Source organism: Phacochoerus africanus, chromosome 4 (genome assembly GCF_016906955.1).
Source record: "Phacochoerus africanus isolate WHEZ1 chromosome 4, ROS_Pafr_v1, whole genome shotgun sequence".
Taxonomy (NCBI): Eukaryota; Metazoa; Chordata; class Mammalia; order Artiodactyla; family Suidae; genus Phacochoerus; species Phacochoerus africanus.
Window position 1 is genome coordinate 72212460 of NC_062547.1, and position 27987 is coordinate 72240446.

The following is a 27987-nucleotide window of genomic DNA, read 5'->3' on the forward strand; positions in this document are numbered from 1 at the left end:
AGACAAGAAGCAGGGGGAAGATGGGGAAGGGCGGGGGAGGTCAGATGTATACCAGGGACGCATTTGCTCTTGGTGGTCACTGAACATGGCTGTGATGCTGATGCTGGAGGCATGATGTAGCACCATTGCCCATATTCCCCTTGGTCATACCAAAGGGCATTGGGCAATGAGAAACCCCTGTAGATAAGGCTTGGATATTGCATTTCAAGCTTCCGAAATTCTTCAAGCAGCAAGCATCAAAAAGTGACTTTGAGGAGTTTCCATTGTGGCTCAGTGGGTTAAGAACCTGACATCATGTCTATGAGGATGCAGGTTTGATCCCTGGCCTTGCTCAGTGGGTTAAGGATCCGGTGTTGCCACAAGCTATGGTGTAGTTCGCAGATGCGGCTCGGATTCCATGTTGCTGCGGCTGTGGTGTAGGCCGGCAGCTGCAGCTCTGATTTGACCTCTAACCTTGGAACTTCCATATGCCATAGGTGAGGCCTTGAAAATTAAAAAATCGACTTTGAAGGCATTGAACACCCTTGTCTGCAGGATGCTGCCTTGGGATACAGAGGAGGTGTTTTTAAGGGTACCTAGGATTTGTTTTAAACGAGTAGGACATGCAGACACAGAAGTGACTGTCACGAGGAAGACGTTTATACGCAGAGATCTCTAGAAACAGGAGGCTGGGCAACACGGGCTGGCACCAGGGTCAGTCAGGAGGCAGAGGGAGTGAGGGGCAAACGTGGGCAAGGGCTGCCATTGGGAAAGGCAGGGTAAGATGTATACTGGGCTAGTTTGAGCTATTTCAGCCAGGTCTAGGGCAGGGGGCTGTCCCTGGTGGTCTGCTACCTGGCCCTAGGGTGATCAGGGCAGGGAGATGAGGGCCTGGAGTGTGAGAGCCTGATCACAGAGAGGGGGTTGGGATGTGGGCTCTGGATCGGTTGATTTGCATGTGAGAGATGGACTCACAGGCAGGTCATTGACCCTCTCTAGGAACTGGCTACCCCCTCCGCCCTCCCCCCACCCCTGCCCCTGGGATGGGCAGTCCTTCCAGGGTCAGCAAGACCTCAAAGCATCAGAATAGAGAGACTAGACAAGGGGGTTATTCCAGGTGGGATGATGCACAGAGCCCAGGAGCAGAAGTGGGGCGAATGTTGACCTGGGGCCGCCTCTCCCTGTTTGGGAATGGCCTTGGTAAATGGCATCAGAGGTGGCGGAGCTAAACCTCAGGTCTTCCCTTGGGCAGGGTGAAGCCAGGCTGTCTGCTTAGGGCTACCTCTCCACTCTACTGTCCTGCTTTCTTCTGGGAATCACTCAGGGGCCTGGGGTCACTCAGGGAAGGCTGCGCATTGGAGCTTAAGGGACTTTGAGGCCAGGAACATCTGGGCTGAGGGATACATACAGGGAAAGGCCAGGCTCAGGGTCCAGGGGGGCAGGGTGCCCCCTGGGGACAGTCTGTGAGTTCATTTGGGTATAGAGCCCTTGTCTGATCCTGGGTCATTGCAAGAACCACTGGTGATTGTGCTGTGTCTGCTCAGGCTGCTGTCACCAAGTGCCAGAGACTGGGTGGCTTAGAAAACAATTTGATTTCCTCACAGTCCCAGAGGCTGGAATTCTGAGATGAAGGTGTCAGTGGGCTTGGTTTTCCTGAGCCCTCTCTCCTTGGCTCGTAGACTGCCACCTTCTCCCTGTGTCCTCTGTGTGTAGTGAGTTTCTGTTGTGGCTCAGTGGTAACAAACCCAACTAGTGTCCATGAGCATGTGGGTTCGATCCTTGGCTCCACTCCATGGGTTAAGCATCCAGCGTTGCCATGAGCTGCAGTGCAGGTCACAGACGCAGCTCGGATCTAGCATTGCTGTGGCTGTGGTGTAGGCCAGCAGCTGCATCCAGTTCACAACCCCTAGCCTGGGAACTTCCATATGCGGCAGGTGCGGCCCTAAAAAGAAAAACAAAAAAAAGACTGGATTAGGGCCCACTTGAATGACCTCACTTAACCTTGATCACCTCTGTAAAGACCTGGTCTTCAAATCCAGTCACATCCTGAGATAACCAGGTTAGGGCATTGTCAACATATAAATTTGTGGGGGACACTGTTCAGCCCACAGCAGGAGCAGAGGGGGGCAGGAAGCATCTTGGCTTTTCTTGTGAGGACTTGGTGCATTTGTCTGCAAATCATTTGCTGTGTAACAAACCACCCCGAGCTTCATGGCTCAAAACAAGTACCACACTACCATCTATTAGCTCACAGTTTGCTGGGTTTGCCACCTGGGCAGTGCTTGGCTGGTGGGGGGGTTCTTCTGGTCTCATGGGGTTGCAGCTCATCTGCAGATCCACTGGACTAGGTGGTCCTGGGTGGACTCAGTCACCTATCTGATGGCTGGCAGGTTAGGTGTCCGCCATCCTCCTGGCACTTTGCAAAAACAGCCAACAGGCTTAGATGGGAAGTAGCACGATTTGGTAGCAGGGCTCTGAAATCAGAGAGAAAGGATGGGAGATGCCGGCTCGGCTTGGGCACTTAACAGGGCAGGTACCCTGGACCGGTTGTGGCTGCTTCCTGAGCCTCTGCCTGTCTTGTTCTTGGCTCTGTGCCCACTGCCCTGGATCAAAGGAGTCCCTTCGTGAACATTTGCAGGGCAGCGGTGGAGGGGCAGGGGCGGGAGGCAGCCTGGGACCCCCAGGGATCCGGAGGGGGCTGTGTAGATAAGTGAGGTGTAGTATTTCCATGTTCTGTGTACGTGCCGGACGAGTGGGAGGTGCCTCGGGAGAAGATCACGCTCCTGCGCGAGCTGGGGCAGGGCTCCTTCGGCATGGTGTACGAGGGAAACGCCAGGGACATCGTCAAGGGTGAGCCGGAGACCCGCGTGGCGGTGAAGACGGTCAACGAGTCGGCCAGCCTGCGAGAGCGGATCGAGTTTCTCAACGAGGCCTCCGTCATGAAGGGCTTCACCTGCCACCATGTGGTGAGTCTCCCTTCTGCCCACCCTTGCCTCCCCTGGGAGCAGACAAAGGCATCCTTTCCTACCAGTTACCTCGGTCCCCTCTTCCATCCTTCCTCCTACCGCGCAGGCAGAGCCTGAGGATGCTGGGTGTGGCTCCCCCTGCCCAGCCCCCCACTCTGCTGAGCCTCCTGAAGCTGGTCCCTCCCTTCTTCATTCTCCAGCCCCATCCTCCCCCACCCCTCCCAGAGCCAGATCCTTTCACTGCGCCATTGCTTTCTGGAATCTTCTCTCTCTTCCCTCTTCCTGCCTTCCTTTGTAACCTTTATTTGCCTTAAAAGTTTTTTTTTTAAACTTTCTTGACATTATTTGTATTTTTTACAATTTATTTTCTGGACACATAAGTGATTTGCAGCAGTGTGTTCATTTCTGCTGTACAGCAAAGTGATTCCGTTTTTTTTCTCACATTTTATATAAATGGAATAAAGGATGCATATTTTTACATTTTTCACTCAGCATCTTTATTTCGAGAGGATGTAAAATTTATCAGTGATTCATTCCACTTCGTGGATGAGTCATAGTCTGTATTCTATTATGTAGTGATAACAATTTGCTTTTGTTTTGTTGGGCCGACCCGCGACACAGGGAGTTCCCAGGGCCAGGGATCAGATCTGAACCACAGCTGCAGCAACGCTGGATCCTTAACTCGCTGTGCTGAACCAGGGATTGAACCCTTGTCCCAGCACTCCCAAGATGCTGTCGATCCCATTGTGCCACAGTGGGAACTCCAACAATGTGCTTATTAATTCGCCTAATAGACATTGGGTTGTTTACAGCTTTCGTCTATAATAGCTGGAAACAACCCAATGTTTATTTTATATATATATATTTTATATATATATATATATATGACTATATTCATATAGTCATATGTTTCATATATATATAAATATGTTCTTTCATATATATATATATATATATGTTCTTTTTCATATTCTTTTCCATTATGGTTTATCACAGGATATTGAATATAGTTTCCTATACTATGCAGTGCGACCTTGGTGTTCATCCATTCTATATATAATAGTTTGCGTCTACTAACTCCAAACTCCCACTCCCTCCCCTTCTCCCTCTCCCCTTTGGCAACCACAAGTGTGTTCTCCATGTCCGTGAGTCTCTTTCTGTTTCATAGATAAGTTCCTTTGTCATATTTTAGATTCCACAGATAAGTGATAGCATATGGGATTTGTCTGTCTCTGTCTGACTTACTTCACATTGCAATGCAAATAGCATTATTTCATTCTTTCTTTGTAATCTTTCGACACCCTGGGATCCACCTCTCAAGTCAGCACAGACTCTCCCTGCCTTTCTGCTTCCACCTTGGTCCCTTGGTTTCTCCTTAAGCCTGTGGCCTTTCACCCTTAGCCCACACCTATTCACAGAGCACCTGCTCTGTACTAAGCTCCGTTCTCCTCTCGGATGCAGCAAATATCTGCCTTCCCAGGGCTCCCAAACCAGCAGATGGAGACAGAATCTAAACCCAGTAGCCTGATGATGTGGTCCTTGAGCAGATGCCACCATGGCAACACGGGGAAGGAGGGCAAACCTGGGGAATTGGGAATGCAGCAGCGGTGAAAGTAAATTTGAGCTGACTTAGGGTGTAGGGACTAAGCTGTATGGACAGGTGAGGGAATAGCAGGTCGGGCAGAGGGAAAGGCTAATGCAGATTCCTGGAGATGGGCACTTGCCTGGTGTGCTCAGAGGTGCAGGGGCGTGCCTTGGCATGTTGCTGTGTATGAGCAGGTCCGTTTGCACTGCCCCCCATCCTTCAGATTGAGTCCTGAGGTCTCCCTCCCTCCCCCTCCCCCCATCCAGCAAGGCGTGGACCCTGGTCTTTCAGCTGGACAGACCAGGGCTTCTCACAGTCCACTCAGGCCCAGGGTCCTATGTGTGATGTTCGTAACAGCCAGGGAGATGCGGCTGAATCAACATCTTCCCATAAACTCTCATCCAAGAACCCCCTCCTCCTTGCCTTGCAGGTCCGCCTCCTGGGGGTGGTATCCAAAGGCCAGCCAACATTGGTGGTGATGGAGTTGATGGCTCACGGAGACTTAAAGAGTTACCTGCGTTCCCTGCGGCCAGAGGCTGAGGTGAGCTGCTGCTAGGTACCTGGCGAAGCGCCTGCTCCCCAGCCCTTGGCACCTGTGTCGCTGAACATGACCCCATGTTTCGATTTTAGAATAACCCCGGCCGCCCTCCCCCTACCCTGCAAGAGATGATTCAGATGGCAGCAGAGATTGCTGATGGGATGGCGTACCTGAACGCCAAGAAGTTTGTACACCGGGACCTCGCCGCGCGAAATTGCATGGTCGCCCATGATTTTACCGTCAAAATCGGAGGTGCGTCTGGCTTGCTGCTTTGAAATGCATGACCCAGGGCTTTTGATTTCAGAAGACGTTTCAATCTTTTCTTTCTTTTTTTTTTTTTTTTTTGTCTTTTTGCCATTTATTGGGCCGCTCCTGCGACATATGGAGGTTCCCAGGCTAGGGGTCGAATTGGAGCTGTAGCCCCTGGCCTACGCCAGAGCCACAGCAACGCGGGATCCGAGCTGCGTCTGCAACCTACACCACAGCTCACAGCAATGCCGGATCCTTAATCCAGGGATTGAGCCTGCAACCTCATGGTTCCTAGTCGGATTTGTTAACCATTGCGCCATGACGGGAACTCCCCAATCTTTTCTAATAGTGGAAAAGGGGCAGGGTTTGGGATGGGGGCCCTATCCCCACACAGTCATTTCATTGCATCTGTTCATTAATTCACTCATTCATTTCTTTATTTTTTATTTTTTTTTCTTTGATGGCCATCGCTTGGCATACAGAATTCCCAGGCCAGGGATCAGATCCGAGCTGCAGTTGTGACCTATGCAGCAGCTGTGGCAACGCTGGATCCTTTAGCCCACTGTGCTGGGCCGGGGATTGAACCTGCATCCTGGCACTGCAGGGGCACTGCCCTTCCTGTTGGGCCACAGCAGGAACTCCACTCATTCACTTTTTTTTTTTTGTCTTTTTGCCATGTCTTTGGCCGCTCCTGCGACATATGAAGGTTCCCAGGCTAGGGGTCAAATCAGAGCTGTAGCCGCCAGCTTATGCCAGAGCCACAGCAATGTGGGATCTGAGCTGCGTATGCCACTTACACCATAGCTCACGGCAATGCCGGATCCTTAACCCACTGAGCAAGGCCAGGGATCGAACCCTCAACCTCATGGTTCCTAGTCAGATTCGTTAACCACTGAGCCACGACGGGAACTCCCCTCATTCACTTCTTTAAGTTGTATTTGTGTCAGTTGCTGCAGGACGCACTCCAGGTGCAAGGCTGAATAAGTCACTATGATTTTTCTGCCCTTGTGCAGCTTGCAGTCTTTATCTGCACCAGCCACAGGAGGCCATTTATGTTCACATTAAATTCTGTAACGTAAACGTCAGTCACCCTGGGCACCTTGAACAATACTGGACAGGGGATGTAGACCACAGTTCATCAGAACAGAAAGTTCTACTCGGCAGAGCTGTTCTGGGTGCACAGTGAAATAGTTGACACGTAGGTAAAGAAGATGATGGAGACGGGGAAAAGGACCCAGAAAGAAAAGAGGAGTTCAGTTCCATAATAGAGAAAAAGCCCCTCTCATTGTAGGGAGGCAGTGGTTTAACCAAGACTTGCAGGATTAGAAGTTGACCTAGGGAGTTCCTGCCATGGCTCAGTGGTTAGGACCCAACATTGTTTCTGTGAGGTTTTGGGTTCAATCCTTGGTCTCACTCAGTGGCTTAAGGATCTGGTGTTGCCATGGCTGTGGCGTAGGCCAGCAGCTGCAGCTCTGATTTGCCCCCTAGCCTGGGACCCTTCATATGTCACAGACGCAGATGTAAAAAGAAAAGAAAAAATTGACCCAAAAGGCAGCCTCCTAGGGGAAGTGACAGGGCACACAGAGGCCGTGGGGTTGGAGGGATGGCTGATGTGAATAAAATGCATGATGAGGAGAGCAAAGCAGCATTGGGATGTGAGAGTAAAGGAGGGAGGCAGGAACCAGATCCTGAAAGGCCTTGCAAGTCACAGAACATTATCTAGGCATTGCCCGATATAGCCGGTGTGCAGCAGCAGGAAGTGACACGGATCGATTTCTGATCCCCAAAGGCCTTATCCTACATGAGCCAGGGAAGCAGGATGTGATGTGATCCTATGTATGTAGCTTCTCTCGGGCAGTCGGGATGGAGGGAGGGTCCTGCAGGTGAGAGAGAGTGCTGGATCTGGGTGGCTCCAGGGCTGTGGAGAGGAAGAGATTACATTGGGGATGGGGGAGGGGGCGGATGTGGAAGGTGAGTGGCCAGACTCACCCCTGTTGACGGTGGGGTGTGAGGAAGGGGAGGACCCAACCCTGGGTTTCTGGCGGGGTAGCTGAGTGGCTGGTGTGGCCATAGCCAATGGGGACGAGTAGTGTTGGCTGCAGGGAGTGGAAGATTCAGTTTGGAATGCCTGTGAGGTCATCGTGGGTGGCAAGGCAGCGTTGAGAAGGCGCTTCCCCCTCTGCAGGCCAGAATGTCGCTTCTTTGCTACGTGGTGGTTCCTTTTCTTTCCCTTTAACTGGTGGCCCATGCTCCCCCTCCACATCCCCGTGAGCGCCCTCAGAATCCACTCCCACTGGATTTGACGCACACACCTGGGGCAGGTGAGCTCATCTGGGGCAGTAAGGACGGCAGCCAGCTGGGCCCCAGGCTGATGGCTAAGCGCATGTGAATTGTTTGTTATCAGACTTTGGAATGACCAGAGACATCTACGAAACGGATTACTACCGGAAAGGGGGCAAGGGTCTGCTGCCCGTGCGATGGATGGCACCCGAATCCCTGAAGGACGGGGTCTTTACCACTTCTTCTGACATGTGGTGAGTCTCGGGTGGGTTGGTGGACAGAACCCTGGGCTTGAATTCCCTGTTGCTCCACTAGGGGGACCAGCGAGAGGGGTCATTAAAAACCGCCTTCCTCATGGCCTTTCCACCAAGAAAGGGAAGAGGATGTCATGCTGGGGACCCTTGCGCAGCTACCAATGGAGACTAGTCTTAGAGTCTTATTTCTGAACTGCAACATGAATTGTTTTTTGGGTTTGTTTGTTTTTTGTTTTCTTTTCTTTCTTTTTTCTTTTTTTTTTTTTCTTTGCTTTTTAGGACCCAACCCTGTGGCATATGAAGTTCCCAGGCTAGGGGTCCACTCAGAGCTACAGCTGCCAACCTACACCACAGCCACAGCCACATGGGATCCAAGCCGCCTCTTCGACCTACACCACAACTCACGGCAGTGCTGGATCCTTTATCCACTGAGCAAGGCCAGGGATTGAACCCAGGTCCTCATGGATACTAGTCGGGTTCGTTAACTGCTGAGCCACGAAGGGAACTCCTGAATTTTTTTTTCTTTTAATAATTTTTTTTTTGCTTTTTTGCTTTTTAAGACCGTACCTAAGGCATATGGATGTTCCCAGGCTAGGGGTGGAATCGGAGCTATAGCTGCCAGCCTACACCACAGCCACAGCAACGCAGGATCCGAGCTGCATCTGCGACCTACACCATGGCTCACAGCAATGCCAGATCCTTAAGCCACTGAGCGAGGGCAGGGATCAAACCTGCATCCTCGTGGTTACTAGTTGGGTTTTTAAACCTGCTGAGCCACAGTGGGAACTTCAATGAATTGCAACATGAATTGTTTAATGAACTGGCCGACCAGGTTCTAATAAACCAAGAAGGTGTGTGTGTGTGTGTGTGTGTGTGTGTGTGTGTGTGTTTTGTGTTGTGTGTATTTTAATGGCATCTCTGTTCTCCTCCCAACTGTCATTGACAGGTCCTTTGGCGTGGTCCTTTGGGAAATTACCAGCTTGGCAGAACAGCCTTACCAAGGCCTTTCAAACGAGCAGGTGTTGAAATTTGTCATGGATGGAGGCTATCTGGATCAACCTGACAATTGTCCAGAGAGAGTGTAAGTGTAGAAAGGAGGTTCGGTGTGTGGGGTGCTCATGCAAAAGTATTTGTCCTTTGCATGGATACTTGCATTTGAACATGATATATCTGCTTGTTTTGTGTTTGCAAATTTTATCTCTGCATGCACACTTGTATTTTATATGTGCTTGTGTTTGCATATTACGTCTTTTTTTTTTTTTTGGCCGCCCTGTGGTATATGGAATTCCCAGGCCAGGGATCAGATCTCAGATCCCAGCTGCAGTTGTGACCCATGCCACATGTATGGCAATGCTGGATCCTTGATCGACTGCACCTGGCTGGGATTGAACTTTCATCCCAGGGCTCCAGAGACACCACTGATCCTGTTGCACCATAGTGGGAACTCCTGCATATTATTTCTTTCTTTCTTTCTTTTTTTTCTTTTTTTGTCCTTTTAGGGCCACACTCACGGCATTTGGAGGTTCCCAGGCTAGGGGTCGAATGGGAGTTGTAGCTGCTGGCCTACGCCACAACCACAGCAACACAGGATCCGAGCTGTGTCTTTGATCTACATCACAGCCTGTGACAACGCTGGATCCTTAACCCCCTGAGCAAGGCCAGGGATTGAATCCACATCCTCAAGGATACTAGTCGGGTTGGTTAACCACTGAGCCACGATGAGAACTCCCTGCATGTTATTTCCTAACATGTGTGCTTGTGTTTGCAAATTACATCTCTGCATGCACACTTGTGTTTGCATAGCATGTCTATGTTCATGTTTGTGTTGTGTATTGTACCTTTACATGTATGCTTTACCGAATTTCATGTCTGTGGAAGGTTGTCCAGGAAACCCCACAGCAGTGGTTACTTTGGGAAGGGAACCAGGAGCTGGGAAGGGAACCAGGAGCTGGGGTGGGAGAATATTTAACCATTTATTCTTTATACACCTAACATTTTTTAAATTTATTTATGTATTTATGTGTGTATTTATTTATTTATGTATTATAGCTGCGGCCATGGCATATGGAGGTTCCAGGCTAAGGGATTGAATCCAAGCCACAGCTGCAACCTACTCCACAGCTTGGGCCACACTAGATCTTATAACCCACTGCACCATGGCAGGGATCAAACCCAAGCCTCTGTGGTGATCCAAGCTGCTATAGTCAGATTCTTTTTTTTGTTTGTTTGTTTTGTTTTTTTTGTTTTTGTCTTTTTGTCTTTTGTTGTTGTAGTTGTTGTTGTTGTTGCTGTTGCTATTTCTTGGGCTGCTCCCGCGGCATATGGAGGTTCCCAGGCTAGGGTTTGAATCGGAGCTGTAGCCGCTGGCCTACGCCAGAGCCACAGCAACGCGGGATCCGAGCTGCATCTGCGACCTACACCACAGCTCACGGCAACGCCGGATCGTTAACCCACTGAGCAAGGTCAGGGACCGAACCCGCCACCTCATGGTTCCTAGTCGGATTCGTTAACCACTGCGCCACGACGGGAACTCCTGTAGTCAGATTCTTAACCCACTGTGCTACAGCAGGAACTCCTGTACACTCAGCTTTTTGTCAGGAAAAGAATACAGTGGTATATGCCAATTATATAGCTCATTAGAAGTAGAAAGAAGAAGTCACTAAGCATAAACACTAAAAGAAATTTGTCAGGGAATCTGTCTGACAGATCCCCAATGCTGATCTTTTTTTTTTTTTTTTTTTGTATTTTTGCCATTTCTAGGGCCTCTCCTGCAGCACATGGAGGTTCCCAGGCTAGGGGTCGAATTCGAGCTGTAGCCGCTGGCCTGCATCAGAGCCATAGCAACATGGGATCCGAGCCACATCTGCAGCCTACACCACAGCTCATGGCAATGCCAGATCCTTAACCCACTGAGCAAGGCCGGGGACCAAACCCACAACCTCATGGTTCCCAGTCGGATTCGTTAACCACTGAGCCACAACGGGAACTCCCCAATACTGATCTTAAACAGGAGCAAATAGACCACACACACACCATGTGCCCATCATGAAACGCTTGCAAAAGTGTCCACCTTCGCAATAGTACAATAAACATACAGGGAAATAAAGAGAAGTACCATCTTCCTAAATTAGCAATAAAAGGAAGAGAGAATTTTAATATTCATTGCTATCCAACGGTAAGCTCTGGTAAGACTCAGTAATCATTCTTATCACCTTGTCATAGCCACTCAGAGCAACATTATTTAAAGTCTCAAGAAAAGAATTCTTGCTGTGGCTCAAGGGCATCAGCAGCGTCTCTGCCACACCAGAACGCAGGTTCGATCCTGGCTGGTACAGTATGTTAAAGCTGCAGTGTAGGTTGCAACAGAGGCTGAATCTGATCCCCGACCGGGAAGCTCCATACGCTGCAGGGCTGCCCAGAAAAAAAGTCTTAAAAAAAAATGGAAATGATCTAAACAGCCACTTGCCCCTCTGTCCCGCAGCACCGACCTGATGCGCATGTGCTGGCAGTTCAACCCCAAGATGCGGCCGACCTTCCTGGAGATTGTCGACCTGCTCAAGGACGACCTGCACCCCAGCTTTCCCGAAGTCTCCTTCTTCCACAGCGAGGAGAACAAAGCACCCGAGAGCGAGGAGCTGGAGATGGAGTTTGAGGACATGGAGAGCGTCCCCCTGGACCGGTCCTCACACTCGCAGAGGGAGGAGGTCGGGGGTCGGGATGGAGGGTCCGCGCTGGGGCTAAAGAGGAACTATGAGGAGCACATCTCCTACACCCACATGAACGGAGGCAAGAAAAACGGCCGGATTCTGACTCTGGCCCGGTCGAATCCTTCCTAACGGGCCCTGCTCGGGACCGAGGGTTTCCTGTCTTCGCTTTCCTCTGGTTTGAAGGCCTCCAGACAACTCAGGATTTTCACTGGACTCTGCCACAGTGTCACACGGAGCTCAGAGATCATTATTATCCATTTCTGCTCATCTTCTGACTTCAAACACATTGGTTCAATTGCCAATTTGACTAGTCATCTGAGAAGTTAACTGTGAACCTAGAGGGGAAAGGGGTCTCTACCGCTGCTGTCCTTTGGGGCCGCTGCGGTTACTTTTTTTTCCCCTGGTAGATTGAAAGAAAGCACCTGTTTTTACAAATAATTTTTTTTTCTCTTCTTTTTTCTTTTTCCTTTTTTTTTTTTTTTTTTTTGCTGGTGTCTGAGCTACAATATAAAACATAAATCTTGTTTGTGGAACAAAATTTGGAAAGAAAGAAAGGAAAAAAAAAAACCCAACCCTGTTCTGGTAGAATTCCACGCTTGATGGAGTGGGCTTCAGGAAAGGTTTTCTCAAGCAGGTGGAAGGAGTTTTTTTTTTCCAGCACAAAATCAGTTCCTCAAATTGACCAATAGCTGCTGCTTTTGTACTTTTGATATGGATCTGCAGTCCCGGCGTGTGGCTCACGTGTGTACTCTGTGTGTGTGTGCGCGCGCACGCGCGCCTGTGCTTATGTGTGTGTTCAAATTACGCGTGCCGAGTTGACTCTTTGGGGATCAGCCCAGGAAGGTTCTGCTCTTCAGGAGTGTGTGAGCCTCTGATCCCCTCCGCCTCCTTCTTATCTGCTGGGAGACTGTGCCCTCAATAGATCCTTCTTCTGTCCCATAGCCTCAGGAGTCTTCTCTCCCTACACTTTGATGAAAAATGTTTTCTGGGAGCCAAGGGAGTCATTTGGAGTGATAATGGATCTTTTCAAGACCAAACAAAGCCAGGACATTAAAAAAAAAAGAAAGAAAGAAAAATGAAAAAAAAAAAAGAACTGAGATGACAAGAGTTTTGAGAATATATTTGTAACGTATTTAATTTTTAAAAAAATCTCCAGCATCAGCCTCGTAAGTTATTGACCAAGTCCTGGGGGTGGGAGGGGGGGAGAATATGTGTGGGGGTAGGGGGGTTGGGCTTGTGAATTGGCCTGCTTGTGGGGGGAGGGGAAGCAACGAACCCATGGCCCCTCAGCTTGGTCTTCAGAGGCATCCATTTTTTCTGGGACTGAAGCCACGTTAGCTGCTAACCCTGCCGGCCATCATCATGAGGCCACACTGAGGGTGTGGGTGGTTGGGTGTGATGGAGGGTTTGGTGTCTGCTCTGGTTAAGCTGAGCCCTGCCTGTGAACCCACTCGGAGCTCCTGGATCTTCTGGTTCCCTGTACGTACCTCCCACACTCCCTCCACTGGGGGGTGCCTGGTCTCCCGTGGCAGTGCAAACACAACACCATCAAGCCCCAGAGGGGGACGGCACCTACGGACCTTGAGAACACTAGCAATATGAAGATGTGCCTGTCGGTCCCCTCTGTCCTCAGGGCATCCGACTGTCCTCAGAACTGACCTCCCAGAAGCTGCTCTGCACCCAGTGACCTCAGCTGGGCCAGGGGTGGGGCCTGAGCTAAACTCTCAGGTACTCATGACATTGCAGCCTGAAGGCAGTAAAGAGGAGGAGAAACCTCTGGGAACCCACACTGCAGAGAACTTCCGGATCAGGCTCCAAGCCAGTTTCTTCTTGTGGGGGAAGAACCTACAGCTGCTCAAAGAACACGGGGAACTCATCGCTTTGGTTCATCCAAATCCTCACCCGAGGGTCATCCATTTCTTGCACCTTTTTGATGGCTTCCTTCTCTTCTTCTCTTAAGAGTCGTGGGCTTAGGAGCAGGATAGAGATGCAATGGTGACCTCCGCACCTTCTCAGTTCTTGCAGAAGGACCCAGGTAGACACACCTCCCAGTTGCCTATGGCGATCTTATTGATGTGATTTGAGAAATGACAGCATGTAAAAATATCTCTGGGGAGCCTCAGTGTTTGGGTACAAGGAGCACAGAAATTATTTTCGCCAAATTGATTTTGTACATAGAAGAAGGGTCCGGATATAAATTAAAACACATAGCTCTAGGTATTTCGTTCTTTTCGTAGGAAATTTGTAGTGGCCACGTGCTACACTAGCAGCAATTTTCACATTTTTCTAATTCAGAAAGGTTTTCTTATATTAGGGGAAAATTATTTATTTTAATATATAAAAGAATCACTGTACAAATCGCTTTCGTAAGAAATGGAGTGCATGTAAATTTTTTTTCAACGAAAAATAAACAGGTGAATGTGGGGTAATAATTTTTTTTCCAGCACAGTCTACCTCAGTGTATTGTTAGGATGTGGTTCAATAATGGATATCTTTTGAGACTTCAGAATTCTGCCTGGATCCAATCTGAATCAGGGAAAATTCACATCAGCTGATTCTGAATGCCAGGGACCAGTAAGAATTTTGAGGGAGGGAGTCGGGCTGAAGTATGGCTTTCATGTGAGCATAGATACTTTTTTTCTGGCTGATAAGAGTCTCCTGAATTTAATCATCTTTTTTTTTCTTTTTTTGGGGATCCTCCATCCATTGACACCATGGCCCCCAAGCATAAACCAGGTTTCAGGCCATCATGATATATCTGATGGGGGGGGCATTCAGTTATGAAATACCCTCCACTGGGGAGGGACACTTCCTCCTCAGGGAGGAAAACACAGGCTTTGATATAGACCAAGCATCCTTACTGTCCCACTGCATTCTCGTGGTGTGAATGCCTAGGTGCCCTGGGCTCTCCATGGCTTATTTCCACTCCTTTGAAGCAGAGATGTTTTTGGGGAGTGGAACAAAGAACTTTCATGATCACCTCACACTCACCCCATGCAGGCTCTTTTTTATTCTCTGAGTGGGAAGGAGACCTGTTGAGAAATTTCTACCCCAAACCCATCAACATGCTCAACACATGTTTTAGCAGCAAAATCTTAGACCCCTGTATCTTAGATTGGTTGACCTCAAGCTGATAGTAGTTGACCTTGGGGGACTTTGAAAACCCATGTGTAAGTCTGAGCAAGGCCAGCAGGAAAGCTGTCATACTCACCAAACCTTGCTGCCCTTCCCATGCCTATAGGCACCACTGTTGCAGACTGACTTCTCCAGTTGCCCTGGTGGGGTACTGTAGAGTGCTGGGCCAGCCCTATGTAAATGGGACTTCCCTGACTTCATTTGACTGTCTCTGCTGCTGCTGCAGTGAAAGAGAAGTAGGCTGGGGTCACAGCCTCGTTTTGCATCAGGTAACATTGACTCTGTATCAACAGAGCTTTCGTCCTAGAAAGTCAAGCGTGTCCTGGAGGGTTGTTGTGATGGGTTACCAAAAAAGCAACCAAGCCAACTTCTATTGACACTTTTTGCTGTTTGTTTTTAAAGGTGTCTCACTGTTTTAAAAAACAAAAAACTTTTTATTCATGTGGCAAAATCCACATGGTAGTTTCTCCCTGGACCAGTGATGTCAAACACACATCTGAGAATGTTCGTATACTGGGAGCTGTCCTGGGTCCTTTTTTTCTTTTTTCTTTTCTTTTTTTTTTTTTTTTTGGTCATTTTAAGCTAGTAGGAAGGGAGAAATGCTGCTGGTTCTCTGGATAGATGTTGAGCACAACTGAAAGAAAATGTGGGAATTGATGCAAAGGGCTGCATAAACCATTGGAACCTGCTTGCAACTGATGACCAGATCTTCCACTCTTTCCAGCCAGAGTGGACATTGTGCCATGACGTGTGCTCATTGGGTTGGGAGGTGTGTATTTGTAGCTGCCGTAACATTAGTCAATGGGCAGGAACACCATCAGGGCTTGGTCCATGCTCACCATCCAGGTACATGATTGAATGTGCTGTGGATCCCGAACAACAGTCTTTTTCTACTTTGTCATGGGTGGACGATTGGGGTTTGGATGCTACTTGACACCTGAGACTCTTTAGAAATCGTGGTTTCATTGGGAGTGGGGCATGGGGAAATGCTGATCGTATATATGTGATGCATATAGAATGGTGTTCTTTCAGAAAATGTTCTAGAGTGTTCTTCAGAATACCAGTGTACACCAGAGCCAAGACTGGGAATAGAAAGAACATTCATTCTTTCAAAACACATGTGAGAATGCAATGGATGTTCAGAGGCTATATCTGCAGAGGAATGTTTCCCTAGGGGTTCCCCCAGGAACAGAGGAAACAATGACTTTTTGAGCTCACTCTCAAGTTCTCTTACCAGGCAGGGTCCACAACCAGCCTCCAGTCACATTTTCCTTTGGGCATGAGCCCTAAAAACCCTCATTAAAACTCAGATCAGGAACCTGGGGCTCTCGGTCCCATTTGAGAAGAAGGAACAGCGCCCCCCACCTCCCACAAAGGGTGTGCATCCACGCACCCATTCAGGAATGGCTTGTTTACTCTCTACTTTGTGTGCCTGGGGTGGGAGGGGAGGGGGTCCAGGCCCTGCATATCAGCAGCAGACACCTCCCACCCGCTGACAGGTAGCAGGATCAAACGTGCCTCAGCCTAACACGGAAAACAACTCAACTCGGAGACACAAAACCCACCCAAAGCTCGATTCTTTTTTTTTTTTTTTCCAATATTTTCCTGCAAGAGCCAAGTAGCACCATGTACAGAATATGCCTTTTTTTTTTTTTTTGGAATATCGAAATTGCTCTGCATGTAAAATATGGGATAATTACTTGTTTATATGAAAATTCGGAATAAATTATCTGAGAATACTCTTGTGTCTGTGTGGTATCTGGGCCAGGGCCTGTGAGCTGGGTGGGGCTATGACTATGAGGTGGGCTTCGTTATGAGAGGAGACAAACCCCTGGCTTCTTCATTACAGGGAAGCAAGAGGTTACATAGTGCTGCCAGCAGGGCTGAAGCACCACTGGGTACACACCTGCACAGCTGAACCAGTGCTTTACGCATTGAACTATTTCTCTACAACTTGGTAAGTAACTGCTACCTCAAGGACCCCAGACTTCCCTGGGGATCCAGACAGTTAAGTGGTTCTGTACAAGTTCCAGGGATGCTCCAGGACCTTGTTCCAGTCCAACATAAATATTTGAAATGTCACCCTGGGAGTTCCCATTGTAGCGCAGTGGAAATGAATCCAACTAGTATCCATGAGGTTGCGTGTTCCATCCCTGGCCTTACTCAGTGGGTCATGGATCCAACGTTGCAGTGAGCTGTGGTGTAGGTCGCAGACATGGCTCTGATCCCACGTTGCTGTGGCTCTGGTATAGGCCAGCAGCTGTAGCTCTGATTGGACCCCTAGCCTGGGAACTTCCTTATGCCACAGGTGTGGCCCTAAAAAAGCAAAAATAAATAGATAGATAGATAAATAAATAAATAAATAAATAAATAAATAAATATCACTCTGGGACAGGATGGGGGGCCCGTGTGGTGTTTGCTACCGTCCTGTTGCCCAAAGTAAGTCACGACAACAAGCCCAGAGTCAGCCTGGGGGGCGGGGAAAGGAGGACTGGCCGAAGGTGTAGATGCAGGGAGATAGGAACCAACTGAGAGTCAGACCTGCAAAATTCACCCTTCTCACTTTACCCTCCATGATTGAAGACAGTCAACCTTCCTTCATATGACCCTAGTGTGGATCAAAGGAAGCAACGTCTATCCTCCGTCCCTCCAGGATGCCCTTCCCACACCCCAAAATCCTTCCAAGTTCTCTGTCCTCCAAGAAATTGATGCCACTACTAGGTGGCAGCCTGAATTGTGTCTCCCTGGCTTGGTGGACTTCAACAGAAGCCTCCAGGAAAATGGAAAATGCTTTGCTCCCCAGGAAAGAATCTCGGGGAAGCTTTGGTCTCATATGGGCAGGTGGGTGGGTGGTCTCTCTGCCCAGAGGGGCTATTCGGACGCCTCAAACTCCTGGCCAAGTGATGTCAGTGCAGCTTAGCAGAGGCCCTAAGGTCCTGGCTCTGGTTCCCACCCAAGTGTTGGAGAAGACAATTGTCACCAGCCTAGTGACAAGCAAGAGGAGACAATTGTCACCAGCCTGGTGACAAGCAAGAGAAAGCCTGGAGAAGCTTTGGTATCGCCAAGATTCTCCACGGAACAGGGAAATGATATTCTTAACAGGGACCACAGGGTTGGCGGGTGGTCTAGACCCTGTGTGTTGAGATCCAAGTTTTCTAGCTGTTGCTCTCCAACCTCCATGGGGCGTTCCACCTCCTGAAGCTGACTGTGCTGCCTGGGATTGTGTCCTCAAGGTGACTCCCCCAGAATCTTCCACCCCCAGCTCCTCTAAAGCCCTTGTCACAATCAGAGACTCATGGACGCCACTTCGGCGGCCCGCTGTTGTCCGAACCACCCAGACCACCTCTTCAGAACTCAGGTGCTCACACTTCCAGCTGCCAGGGGGCCCACACCTGAGTCCCTTTGCCAGAACTTTCCTAAGCTTAAAGGACATGCTTTGTCCAAGGTTATGTCCCCTCCCTGGGGGAAGCCATATCTGAGCACTGGCCAGGGGGTACAAATGCCTGCTCCTTGTGGCTAAATGCATGTTATGGGTTCATTTGTGTCTCCCCCCCCCAAAAAAAAACAAAGAAATATGTTTTGGAGTTCTGCTATAAGGCAACGGGGTCAGTGGTGTCTCTGGCGCCCGGGAATGCAGGTTCGATCCCTGCCCAGCACTGTGGATTAAGGATCCAGCATCGCCACAGGTGCAGCTTAGGTTGCACCTGTGACTCATATCTGATTCCTGGCCTGGGAACTCCATATGTCACAGGGCAGCCAAAAAAGAAAAAAAAAAAGATGGAGCATGATAATGTGAGAAAAAAGAATAGATACATATATGTGTGACTGGGTCACCTTGCTGTGCAGCAGAAAATTGACAGAACACTGTAAATCAGCTATAATGGAAAAAATAAAAAGCATTATCTATTAAAAAAAGATATGTTCAATCCTAACTTCTACCTGGTACCTCAGCATGTGATCTTATTTGGAAATCGGGTCATTGTAGATGTCATTTGTTCAGTTAAGGAAGTCATCCTGGAGTAGTTGGGCCCTTATCTGATATGACGGGTCCTTATAAAAGGGGGACATTTGGACAAAGATGTGCACACAGGAAGAACACCATGTGAAGATGAAGGCAGAACCTGGGAAGATGTGTCTGCCAGCCAAGGGATGCCAAAGATTGCCTTCCAACAAGCTAGGAGAGAAGCAAGGAACAGGGTCCCCCTCCCAGCCCCCAAGAGGACCCAACACTGCCAACACTTTGGTCTTGGACATCCTGCCTCCAGCACTGCAAGAGAATAGACATCTGCTGTTGAAGTCCCCCCTCCGCCCCCCCAGTCTGTTACAGCAGCCCTAGTAAACTAGTACAATGTGGGACAACTCTAAAAAATCACCAGTCTTGGGAGTTCCCCTTGTGGTTCAGTGGTGACGAACCCAGCTAGGATCTATCTGTGAGGACTCAGGTTCCACCCCTGGCCTCGATCAGCGGGTTAAGGATCCAGTGTTGCGGTGAGCTATGATGTAGGTCGCAGATGCATCTCGGATCCAGCGTTGCTGTCACCAGTCTCTGTGGGATCAGGTACGGTTTTGGTTGCAGCTGCTTTGAGGTTTAATCTCTCCTTTGTTCAGATGAACTTCCCTTACAGATGTTGAGGTTATCCCAGATAAACCTCTTCCTCTAAACCTCCCTCTCTGTTTACTGTTGTGTAACAAACACTCCGATACTTAGTGGCTTAAAACAAGCAATGGTGATTTCTTTCTCACTATGCCATGAACTAGTCAAGCTGTTCTTTTATCCCAGGCTGGCATGTTTGATCTTTTGGGTCAGCTGATGTCGTGGTTAAAAATGATGGCAAGGGGAGTTCCCTTCGTGGCTCAGTGGTTAATGAACCCGACTTGGATCCATGAGGATGTGGGTTTGATCCCTGGCCTCACTCAGTGGGTTAAGGATCTGGCGTTGCCATGAGCTGTGGTGTAGGTCGAAGAGGTGGCTCAGATCTTACATTGCTGTGGCTGTGGTGTAGGCCAGCAGTTATAGCTCTGATTGGATCCCCTATCTTGGGAACTTCCACATGTCCCAGGTGTGGCCCTAAAAAGCAAAAAAAAAAAAAAAAAAAAAAAAATTATGGCAAGGTAAAAGAGCTCAGAGTCTTTTTCTCAGGGAGCCCGATCTACCACACATGTTGGGACCCCAAGGAGCCTCTCCTTGGCAGATTTAGAAATTGAAACAGAGAAGGACACTGAATGCCCAAAGGTCACACAGCAAGTTGCTTTGTCTCACCCTGTGTTCTGTTTGATACACACAGGTACACTTGAAATTCCAGCATTAGAGAGAGACAAGGAGCTGCTTTTGTGGGGTTTCTGAGCACAGCCCCTCCATGGATGCCCTGGGGAGTATGAAAGGCTGACCTGTAACCCAAAGAGGAAGGGGAAGGAAGGATTACTATGGTTAAAGGTATCATGGAGTATGGGAGTTTCCATCGTGGCACAGCAGAAGTGAATCCAACTAGGAACCATGAGGTTGTGGGTTCGATACCTGGCTTCACTTAGTGGGTTAAGGATTGGGCATTGCCATGAGCTGTGGTGTAGGTTGCAGACTGGCTTGGATCCTATGTTGCTGTGGCTGTAGTGTAGGCCAGCAGCTATAACTCCAATTCAACCCCTAGCCTGGGAACCTCCATATGCTGCGGGTGCGGCCCTAGAAAAGACAAAAAGACAAACGTATATATATATAATATAATGTAATGTAATATAATATAATATAAAATAATATAATCATATATATAATATAATTCCCATCTGTCAACATACAGTTACATTTTTTTCTCCTGATGAAAACTTTTAAGATTCACTCTCTTAACAACTTTCAGATATGTGTCATTGGTATCATTAATACAGCATCATTAATATCACTAACTATAGTCATCATGCTGTGCATGACATCCCCAGGATTTATTTATTTTACGGCTTGAAGTCTGTCCCTTTTGACCCCCTTCATCCGTTTTGTCCGCCCCCACCTCTGGTATCCACCAATCTGTTCTCTGTGTCTATGAGCTTGTTTTTTTTTTTTTTTTTTCATTTGTTTTAGATTCCACATATATAAGTGAGATCATATGGTATTTGTCTTTCCCTGTCTGACTTCACTTAGCATAATGCCCTCGGGGTCCATTAATATTGTCACAAATGGCAAGATCTTGTTTTTTTTTTATGTCTGAATCATATTCCATTGTCAATGTGTAGCACATTGTATGTTTGTGTATCACATTTTCTTTATCCATTCATCCACCAATGGACACTTGGGTTGTTTCCATATCTTGGCTACTGTTAAGTAATATTGCAGTGAACATGGGGGTCCCTGTGCCAGTCTTACTCCTTCTGCTGTTTCCCACGCCTCGGAGTGGCCCAAAGGTGCAGAATGTTACATGTGCAAAGCGCCAAAGTGCTTGCCTCTGGTCATTCCCAGCACTTGTCCCCTAAAGACTTAAAAACAAAGCCCTCAGTAGACGTGCAAGGCTCTGAGGCCAACACTCTAGCTATAGCCTCGTTTGACAAATAATGTTTTTCTAGAAATTTGCCCCCTTCATGTCATTTTCCCAATTGGGGGGCTGAGGTTCAAAATAATCTCTCGTCATCTTTTTACATCAGTATTTTCCATGAATAATTTGGGGGGTGGGGAGAGTGGCAGTTTTTCTTACCTAATCCATCATGTTAGAAGCCCATGGAGTTCATGAGTTATTTTCAGGGTCCACATTAACTTTCATCTTTGTTAGCCTCTCTATGGTACCTTTGTTTTAAATTTGGTTGCTGTGTTGTCTTTATTACTACGATCATTCTACTCGTTTATCATGTTGTTCTGTTTATAATTTCTTAAGCTGGATATTGGTCTCATTTGTTTTCAGCTTTTTTCTTTTCTTTTCTTTTCAATCCATTGTAGGCATCTCAGGTTGCACATTTCTGACTATTAAAAAAATAAGTCAATTATGTGCAGTATGTTTGGAGTGATCTGTGCTAGGAGGAGAAAAATTCAGGGAAAGTGGGCAGGGAGGGTATTAATTTGCTAGGGCTGCCATAACAAAATACCACCGGTGCAGCTTTAAAAAGCAAAAAAAAAAAAAAAAAAAAAAGAAAAAAAAAGTTGCAGAACAGAGAATAACATCTGTTCTGTTGGAGGTTTACAGGAATGTCATGACCTGGTCACTTGGACACCTGGTGGCCTTGGACACTTGGTGACCTTGGGCAGCTACAAGAAAAAAGGATTTCTACCCCCAGATGTTTGCAACAACTAACCACTTCCCTTCCCCTTCCAGTGTAAAAGGAGCCTGAATTCTGACTGAGGAGAGATAGTTGTTTGAGACGTTAGTCTGCCATCTTAGTCTGCTGGCTTTCCAAATAAAGTCATTCTTCCCTGCTCTAACTATGCATCTCCTGATTTACTGGCCTGTCATGCATCCAGAAGAGTGAGCTTGGACTTGGTAACAAGGTTTCAACATATGCATTCTGGGGGCACCTATTCAACCTGCTACAGGGAGGGCTAAGAGGTGTCATTTTCATTTATTTTAATTTGATTTTTTCCATTTGTCAAAGTTTTATTGAAGTATATAGTTGATTTACAAGGTTGTTTGGGGGGTGCCATTTTAAGTAAGATGACCACAGAAACAGTGACTATTGAGCAAGTGATCATGATTTCCATGAATGCTGTGGCTATAACTTTTGTGATGTTTAAGAGATTTCCCTGGAGTTCCCGTCCTGGTGCAATGGTTTGGGAATCCGACTAGGAATCATGAGGTTGTGGGTTTGATCCCTGGCCTTGCTCAGTTGGTTAAGGATCTGGTGTTGCCATGAGCTGTGGTGTAGGGTCACAGACATGGCTTGGATCCTGCAGTTGCTGTGGCTCTGGCATAGGCCGGCGGCTACAACTCTGATTAGACCCCTAGCCTGGGAACCTTCATATGCCACGGGAAGCGGCCCTAGAAAAAGGCAGAAAGACAGGGGGGAAAAAAAGAGAGAGAGAGAGAGATTTTCCTTGTCCAGAGTGAATCATTTTATAGTTGGATTCTAGAAGATCAATTTATGTCTCTTAAGGGGAGTATGGAAGAAGTCAAGTGCTTGGTGGCTTAAATGTCTAATTGGTGGTGATGGGTTTCCAAAGATGGACCCATGTTAACCATCAGGAGAGTCATTGTAATAAGAGCTTGAAGTCACAGAGAGCTGAAAATATGATTCCACCGGCCAGTGCCAACAGACAGTTTACTGCAATCATTAACTGTCTTTTGTTCTGTTATCTGGATTGGAAACAAAGAAGTAGACCTGAAATGTAGAGGCTTCCCATACATCGTAATCAGTTTTCAAGGTTGATGATCTGGTTTGTTTTTCAGTCATCCCACACCCATAGAACCATCTGAACCAAAACAAATGCGAGTGCACAGCCCTCATACTGATGAGTATAGGAAACATTCCTATTTCTTGCTTTTGTTTTGTTGCTCTTTGTTAAAAATCACAATGACTACTCTGGTGCTCAGAGCGATGAGGGGGATGGGAATTTTATTTGGCAGTTTGTTGCTCTGGGTTTGGGTCTTTTGGTTAGTTGATACATATGTTGAAAGTGAAAGAAGATTCTCCCTGGGCTAGTTAACCAGTATGTGTGTTATAATCAAGTATCTGCAGGTTACAAAACAAAGTACCACCTCACTGGTTGCTACCCTTCTAGAGTGTTGAAACACTGCCATCTACAGGGCATATTTGGTAATGAAAAAGGACACTGGAGGGGTTTTTGTTCTTAGCCTTTGGAAAAATTGTTCAAATTCAACATTTAGATGTCATGATGGACATTTTGCTTCTACAAGTTTCTTCTCAAAAGTCATCATTAAGCTTATTGTTTCTCCTTTGAAAGTAATGTGTCTTTTCCTTGGTTGCTTTGAGGCTTTGCAGTTTGTTCTTCATTTTTTACAATTTGTCAATGTTTCCTCCGTATATAGATATTTATATTATATATTTATATATAATATATACTAGTTATTCTGAGGTGCTTGTCTGCTAACCCCCAACTCCTGGATTGTTTCTGGGTCAGCTCTGTTGCTTGATATAATGGGTAACTTCTTGCTTCCTTGTATGTCTGGGGATTTTTTTTATTGTGTGCTAGATATGGTTAAAGATAGTTTGTGGAATCTCTCCATTATGCTTCTTCTAAAGATTAAGTTTTGTGGTGGCAGGCAGTTATTGAACTAATGGATCACCTTGAGTCCATGAAAGCTCGGTTTTCCACGTTATAAGAACAGGTCTACAGGCATACCTGATTTTATTGTGCTTCGCAGCTACAGCGATTTTGACAAATTGAAGTTCTGTGGCAACCCTGAGCCAGGCAGGTCTCCCAGTGCCCTCAATGCACACTCAGTAGCCAGCACTATGGTATAAACATAACTTTTTCATGGTTCTTTTGAGGGTGTGGACTTCCTAGGAGCTGAACTTGCCAGCGAGTGAGTTTTCTCGAGGTCATTCTTATGCAGATGAGTCCAGAAAACCATCCATCCATTTCCAGCATGTGTGTCTCTGAAATTTCTCCAGAACTCTGCAGCTTTCGGGAGATACTCTCTTCTAAGTCTCTTGGTGTCATCCTTGATAGATGCACAGTTTAGGTTATTCTATAACCCAAGGAAAAATTTTAGGCAGATTTTGGGGGGCTTCTTCTCTGTAGCTCCTTCTTTAGAGGATCCTTTAGGTTAGCGCCTGAGCTCTTCCAACAAGAATGATTCACTTCTTCTTCTATTTTGCTTTTTAGGGCCTCTCCCTTGGCATATGGAAGTTCCCAGGCTACGAATCGAATCAGAGCTGTAGCTGATGGCCACGGCCACAGCAAAGTGGGATTGGAGCCACTTCTGAGACCTACATCACAGCTCATGGCAATGCCAGATCCTTAACCCACTGAGTGAGGCCAAAGATTGAACCCACATCCTCATGGGTACTAGTTGGATTCATTTCCACTGCACCACAACAGGAACTCCCAGAACCATTCACTTCTGTTTGGAACATTTCCTAATTTTATTATTATTATTTTTTGTCTTTTTGCCTTTTTGCCTTTTCTAGGGCTGCTCCCGCAGCATATGGAGGTTCCCAGGCTAGGGGTCAAATTGGAGCTGTAGCCACTGGCCTACACCAGAGCCACAGCAACTCGGGATCCGAGCCACGTCTGTGACCTACGCCACAGTTCACGGCAATGCTGGATCCTTAGCCCACTGAGCAAGGCCAGGGATCGAACCCACAACCTCATGGTTCCTAGTCAGATTCATTAACCACTTTGCCATGACGGGAACTCCACGTTTCCTAACTTTAATGCAGCTACTGTGTTACAGTCTTAGACCTGGTACCAACCACTGCTCCAGTGATCCTGGTCCTTACCCTCTATAGTCTTAGAAGGTGAACTGGGGGATCACTTGCTGTGCTTCCATCCTCTCTAGTTTTGGGGGATCCATTCAATGAGATTTTAAAAACATTATCCTTTTAAAAATGTTAGATTTCTATTGAAGTTATCAAACTATACAGGGTTTTTTTTTTTATGGTCAATACTCAATTGATATTTCCTCACGTTTGATGTTTCCTGCTGATCTCCATTCAGTGCAAACGTTTTCTATTTCTTCTTTTGTCTTTTGTCTATTTAGGGCCGCACCCACAACATATGGAGGTTCCCAGGCTAGGGGTCTAATCGGAGCTACAGCTGCCAGCCTACACCACAGCCACAGCAAACTCCAGATCTGAGCCACATCTGCGACCTACACCACAGCTCACAGCAATGCCAGATCCTTAACCCATTGAGGGAGGCTAGGGATCGAACCTGCAACCTCATGGTGCCTAGTCAAATTGGTTTCCATTGTGCCACAATAGGAACTCCAAGTTTCCCATTTCTACATGGAATCATCTTCCAGCCTGAAGAACTCTTTTTAGTGTGTTTTGAAGGGCAGTTCTGCTGATGATTAGTTTTGTCAGCTCTCTCTCTCTCTCTTTTTAAGACCACTTTGGCAAACACCTTTATTTCCTTTTCATTGTAAAGAATACTTTGTCAAGGTACGGAGTTCCCATCGTGGCGCAGTGGTTAACGAATCCGACTAGGAACCATGAGGTTGCAGGTTCGGTCCCTGCCCTTGCTCAGTGGGTTAACGATCCGGCGTTGCCGTGAGCTGTGGTGTAGGTCGCAGATGCGGCTCGGATCCCGCGTTGCTGTGGCTCTGGCGTAGGCCGGTGGCTACAGCTCCGATTCGACCCCTAGCCTGGGAACCTCCATATGCCGCGGGAGCGGCCCAAGAAATAACTAAAAAGACAAAAAAAAAAAAAAAAAGAAGAATACTTTGTCAAGGTAAACAACATTAGATTAATTCTCGTTAATTCAGATTTTATAAACTTAACTCTTTAGATGTCATTCTTGTCTTTTTGCTTTTATAAACTCTTCTAAAAGTTGTAATTAGTCTTTTTATTTTTCTGAAGCCTATAATAAATAACTTGTTATTTAATGGGCCTTTTTTTCATGTTGAGGATAAACAAATGGAAATCTCTGCACTCTGGTACTGGTCCCTCACCTTTGCATTTTCCTTTGGCATAAGTAAAAGAATTAATTTTCCTCAGCAGTACTGTATTGGATAGAGGTTTACACTTAAATGCTAATCAAGTCAAGCATCTATTGATATGAAGAGTGGTGACAACGCAAACAAATATCCCATAGTGTTAGCCACAACAAAGCATGAATCTATTTTCATTTATTATTATTATTATTTGCTTTTTAGGGCCATACCCATGGCATATGGAAGTTCCCAGGCTAGGAGTCAAATCGGACCTGCCGCTGCCAGACTACTGCACAGCCACAGCAATGTGGGATCCAAGTCATGTCCGTGACCTACACCACAGCTCATGGCAACGCCAGATCCTTAACCCATTGAGGGAGGGCAGGGATTGAACCTGCATCCTCAATGATTCTGGTCGGGTTCATTAACCAATGAGTTACAAAGAGAACTTCCACAAATGTGTCTTTGAAAATCACATCAGGAGTTCTGTCGTGGCTCAGCAGCTTACAAACCTGACTAGTATCCATGAGGATGTGGGTTCAATCCCTGGCCTTGCTCAGTGGGTTGAGGATCCTGCATTGCCGTGAGCTGTGGTGTAGATTGCAGACAGGGCTTGGATCCCGAGTTGCTGTGACTGTGGTGTAGGCCAGCAGCTGCAGCTCCGATTTGACCCCTAGCCTGGGAACCTCCATATGCTGTGGGTGTGGCCCTAAAGAGACAAAAAAAAAAAAAACCCATCACATCAAGTTTAAACATCCTTATGAAGAATCTAATGTACACCTGCCCTCTGCTACAAATCATAGCTGTGAATTTGGCAGAGTCCCCAGCAGGGGCCATGCACTGCACACTTCTAATCTTCTAGTCCTACAATAATATTTGTCACACCTGCACCTGTCCTGTACATAGTAAATTCACTTTAACACATTTTCAAAATATATATATAGTGCATTTTTTAAAAATTACTTTTTTGGAGTATAGTTGACTTACAATGTTGTATTAACTTTATGTGCACAGCAAAGTGAATCAGTCACACATATAAATATATCCATTCTTTTTCCTCTATAGCTTACTACAAAGGATTGAGTAAATGTCCCTGTGCTAGACAGTAGGCTCTAGTAAATCAGCTATTTGATACAGCCGTGTGTATGTGTTATTGCCACTCTCCCAATTATTCCCTCCCTAGAACAGTTTTCACCATGGTAAACATACAATGGGTTTTGAAATCTGTGCATTTGTTTCTTTTTTGTACATAAGTTCTTTTGTGTCATTTTTATTAGAGTCTACATATAAGCGATACCATATGGTATTTGTCTTTGTCTGACTTTCTTCACTGAGAATGAGAATCTCTAGGTCCATCCATGTGGCTGCACATGGTACCATTTCCTTCTAAAAAAGTCCTAATTTGTTTTATTGTTGCTCCTTTGAAAAAAATGTGTCTCACAGAGAACAGACTTGTGGTTGCCAAGGGGAGGGGAAGGAGTGGAATGGACGAGGTGTTTATTTAGGGTTAGGAGATGCAAACTTTTACATTGAGAACGGATATACAACAAGGTGAAATCTATAACCCAGAGAACTATATCCAAACATGGGGGATAGCCTGTGAGATGGAAAAGAATATAAAAAAAGAGTGGGTATATATGTATAACCGAGTCACTTTGCTGTATAGCAGAATGTGGCACGATATTATAAATCAACTCTACTTGGAGAAATTTTAAAAAGGTAACATGTCTCTTTTCCTTGGTTGCTTTGAAGCTTTGCAATTTGTTCTT

The 27987-nt window shown here is 46.9% G+C and overlaps 1 protein-coding gene across 4 annotated transcripts in view; it reads left to right on the forward strand.

Moving 5' to 3' along the window:
• INSR (insulin receptor) overlaps nucleotides 1-12633 on the forward strand; it is a 137587-nt gene extending 124954 nt beyond the window's left edge. For 3 of the 4 annotated variants that reach the window (XM_047777295.1, XM_047777296.1, XM_047777297.1), the window contains 6 exons: nucleotides 2701-2945; nucleotides 4961-5071; nucleotides 5161-5320; nucleotides 7722-7851; nucleotides 8798-8932; nucleotides 11333-12008. In XM_047777295.1, coding sequence (XP_047633251.1) covers nucleotides 2701-2945; nucleotides 4961-5071; nucleotides 5161-5320; nucleotides 7722-7851; nucleotides 8798-8932; nucleotides 11333-11687 — 1136 coding nt within the window. In that variant the 3' untranslated portion in view covers nucleotides 11688-12008. Of the gene's footprint in view, nucleotides 1-2700; nucleotides 2946-4960; nucleotides 5072-5160; nucleotides 5321-7721; nucleotides 7852-8797; nucleotides 8933-11332 lie in introns of all 4 variants that reach the window. The other variant, XM_047777294.1, reaches the window with a different exon arrangement.
• Nucleotides 12634-27987: the final 15354 nt, after the last annotated feature.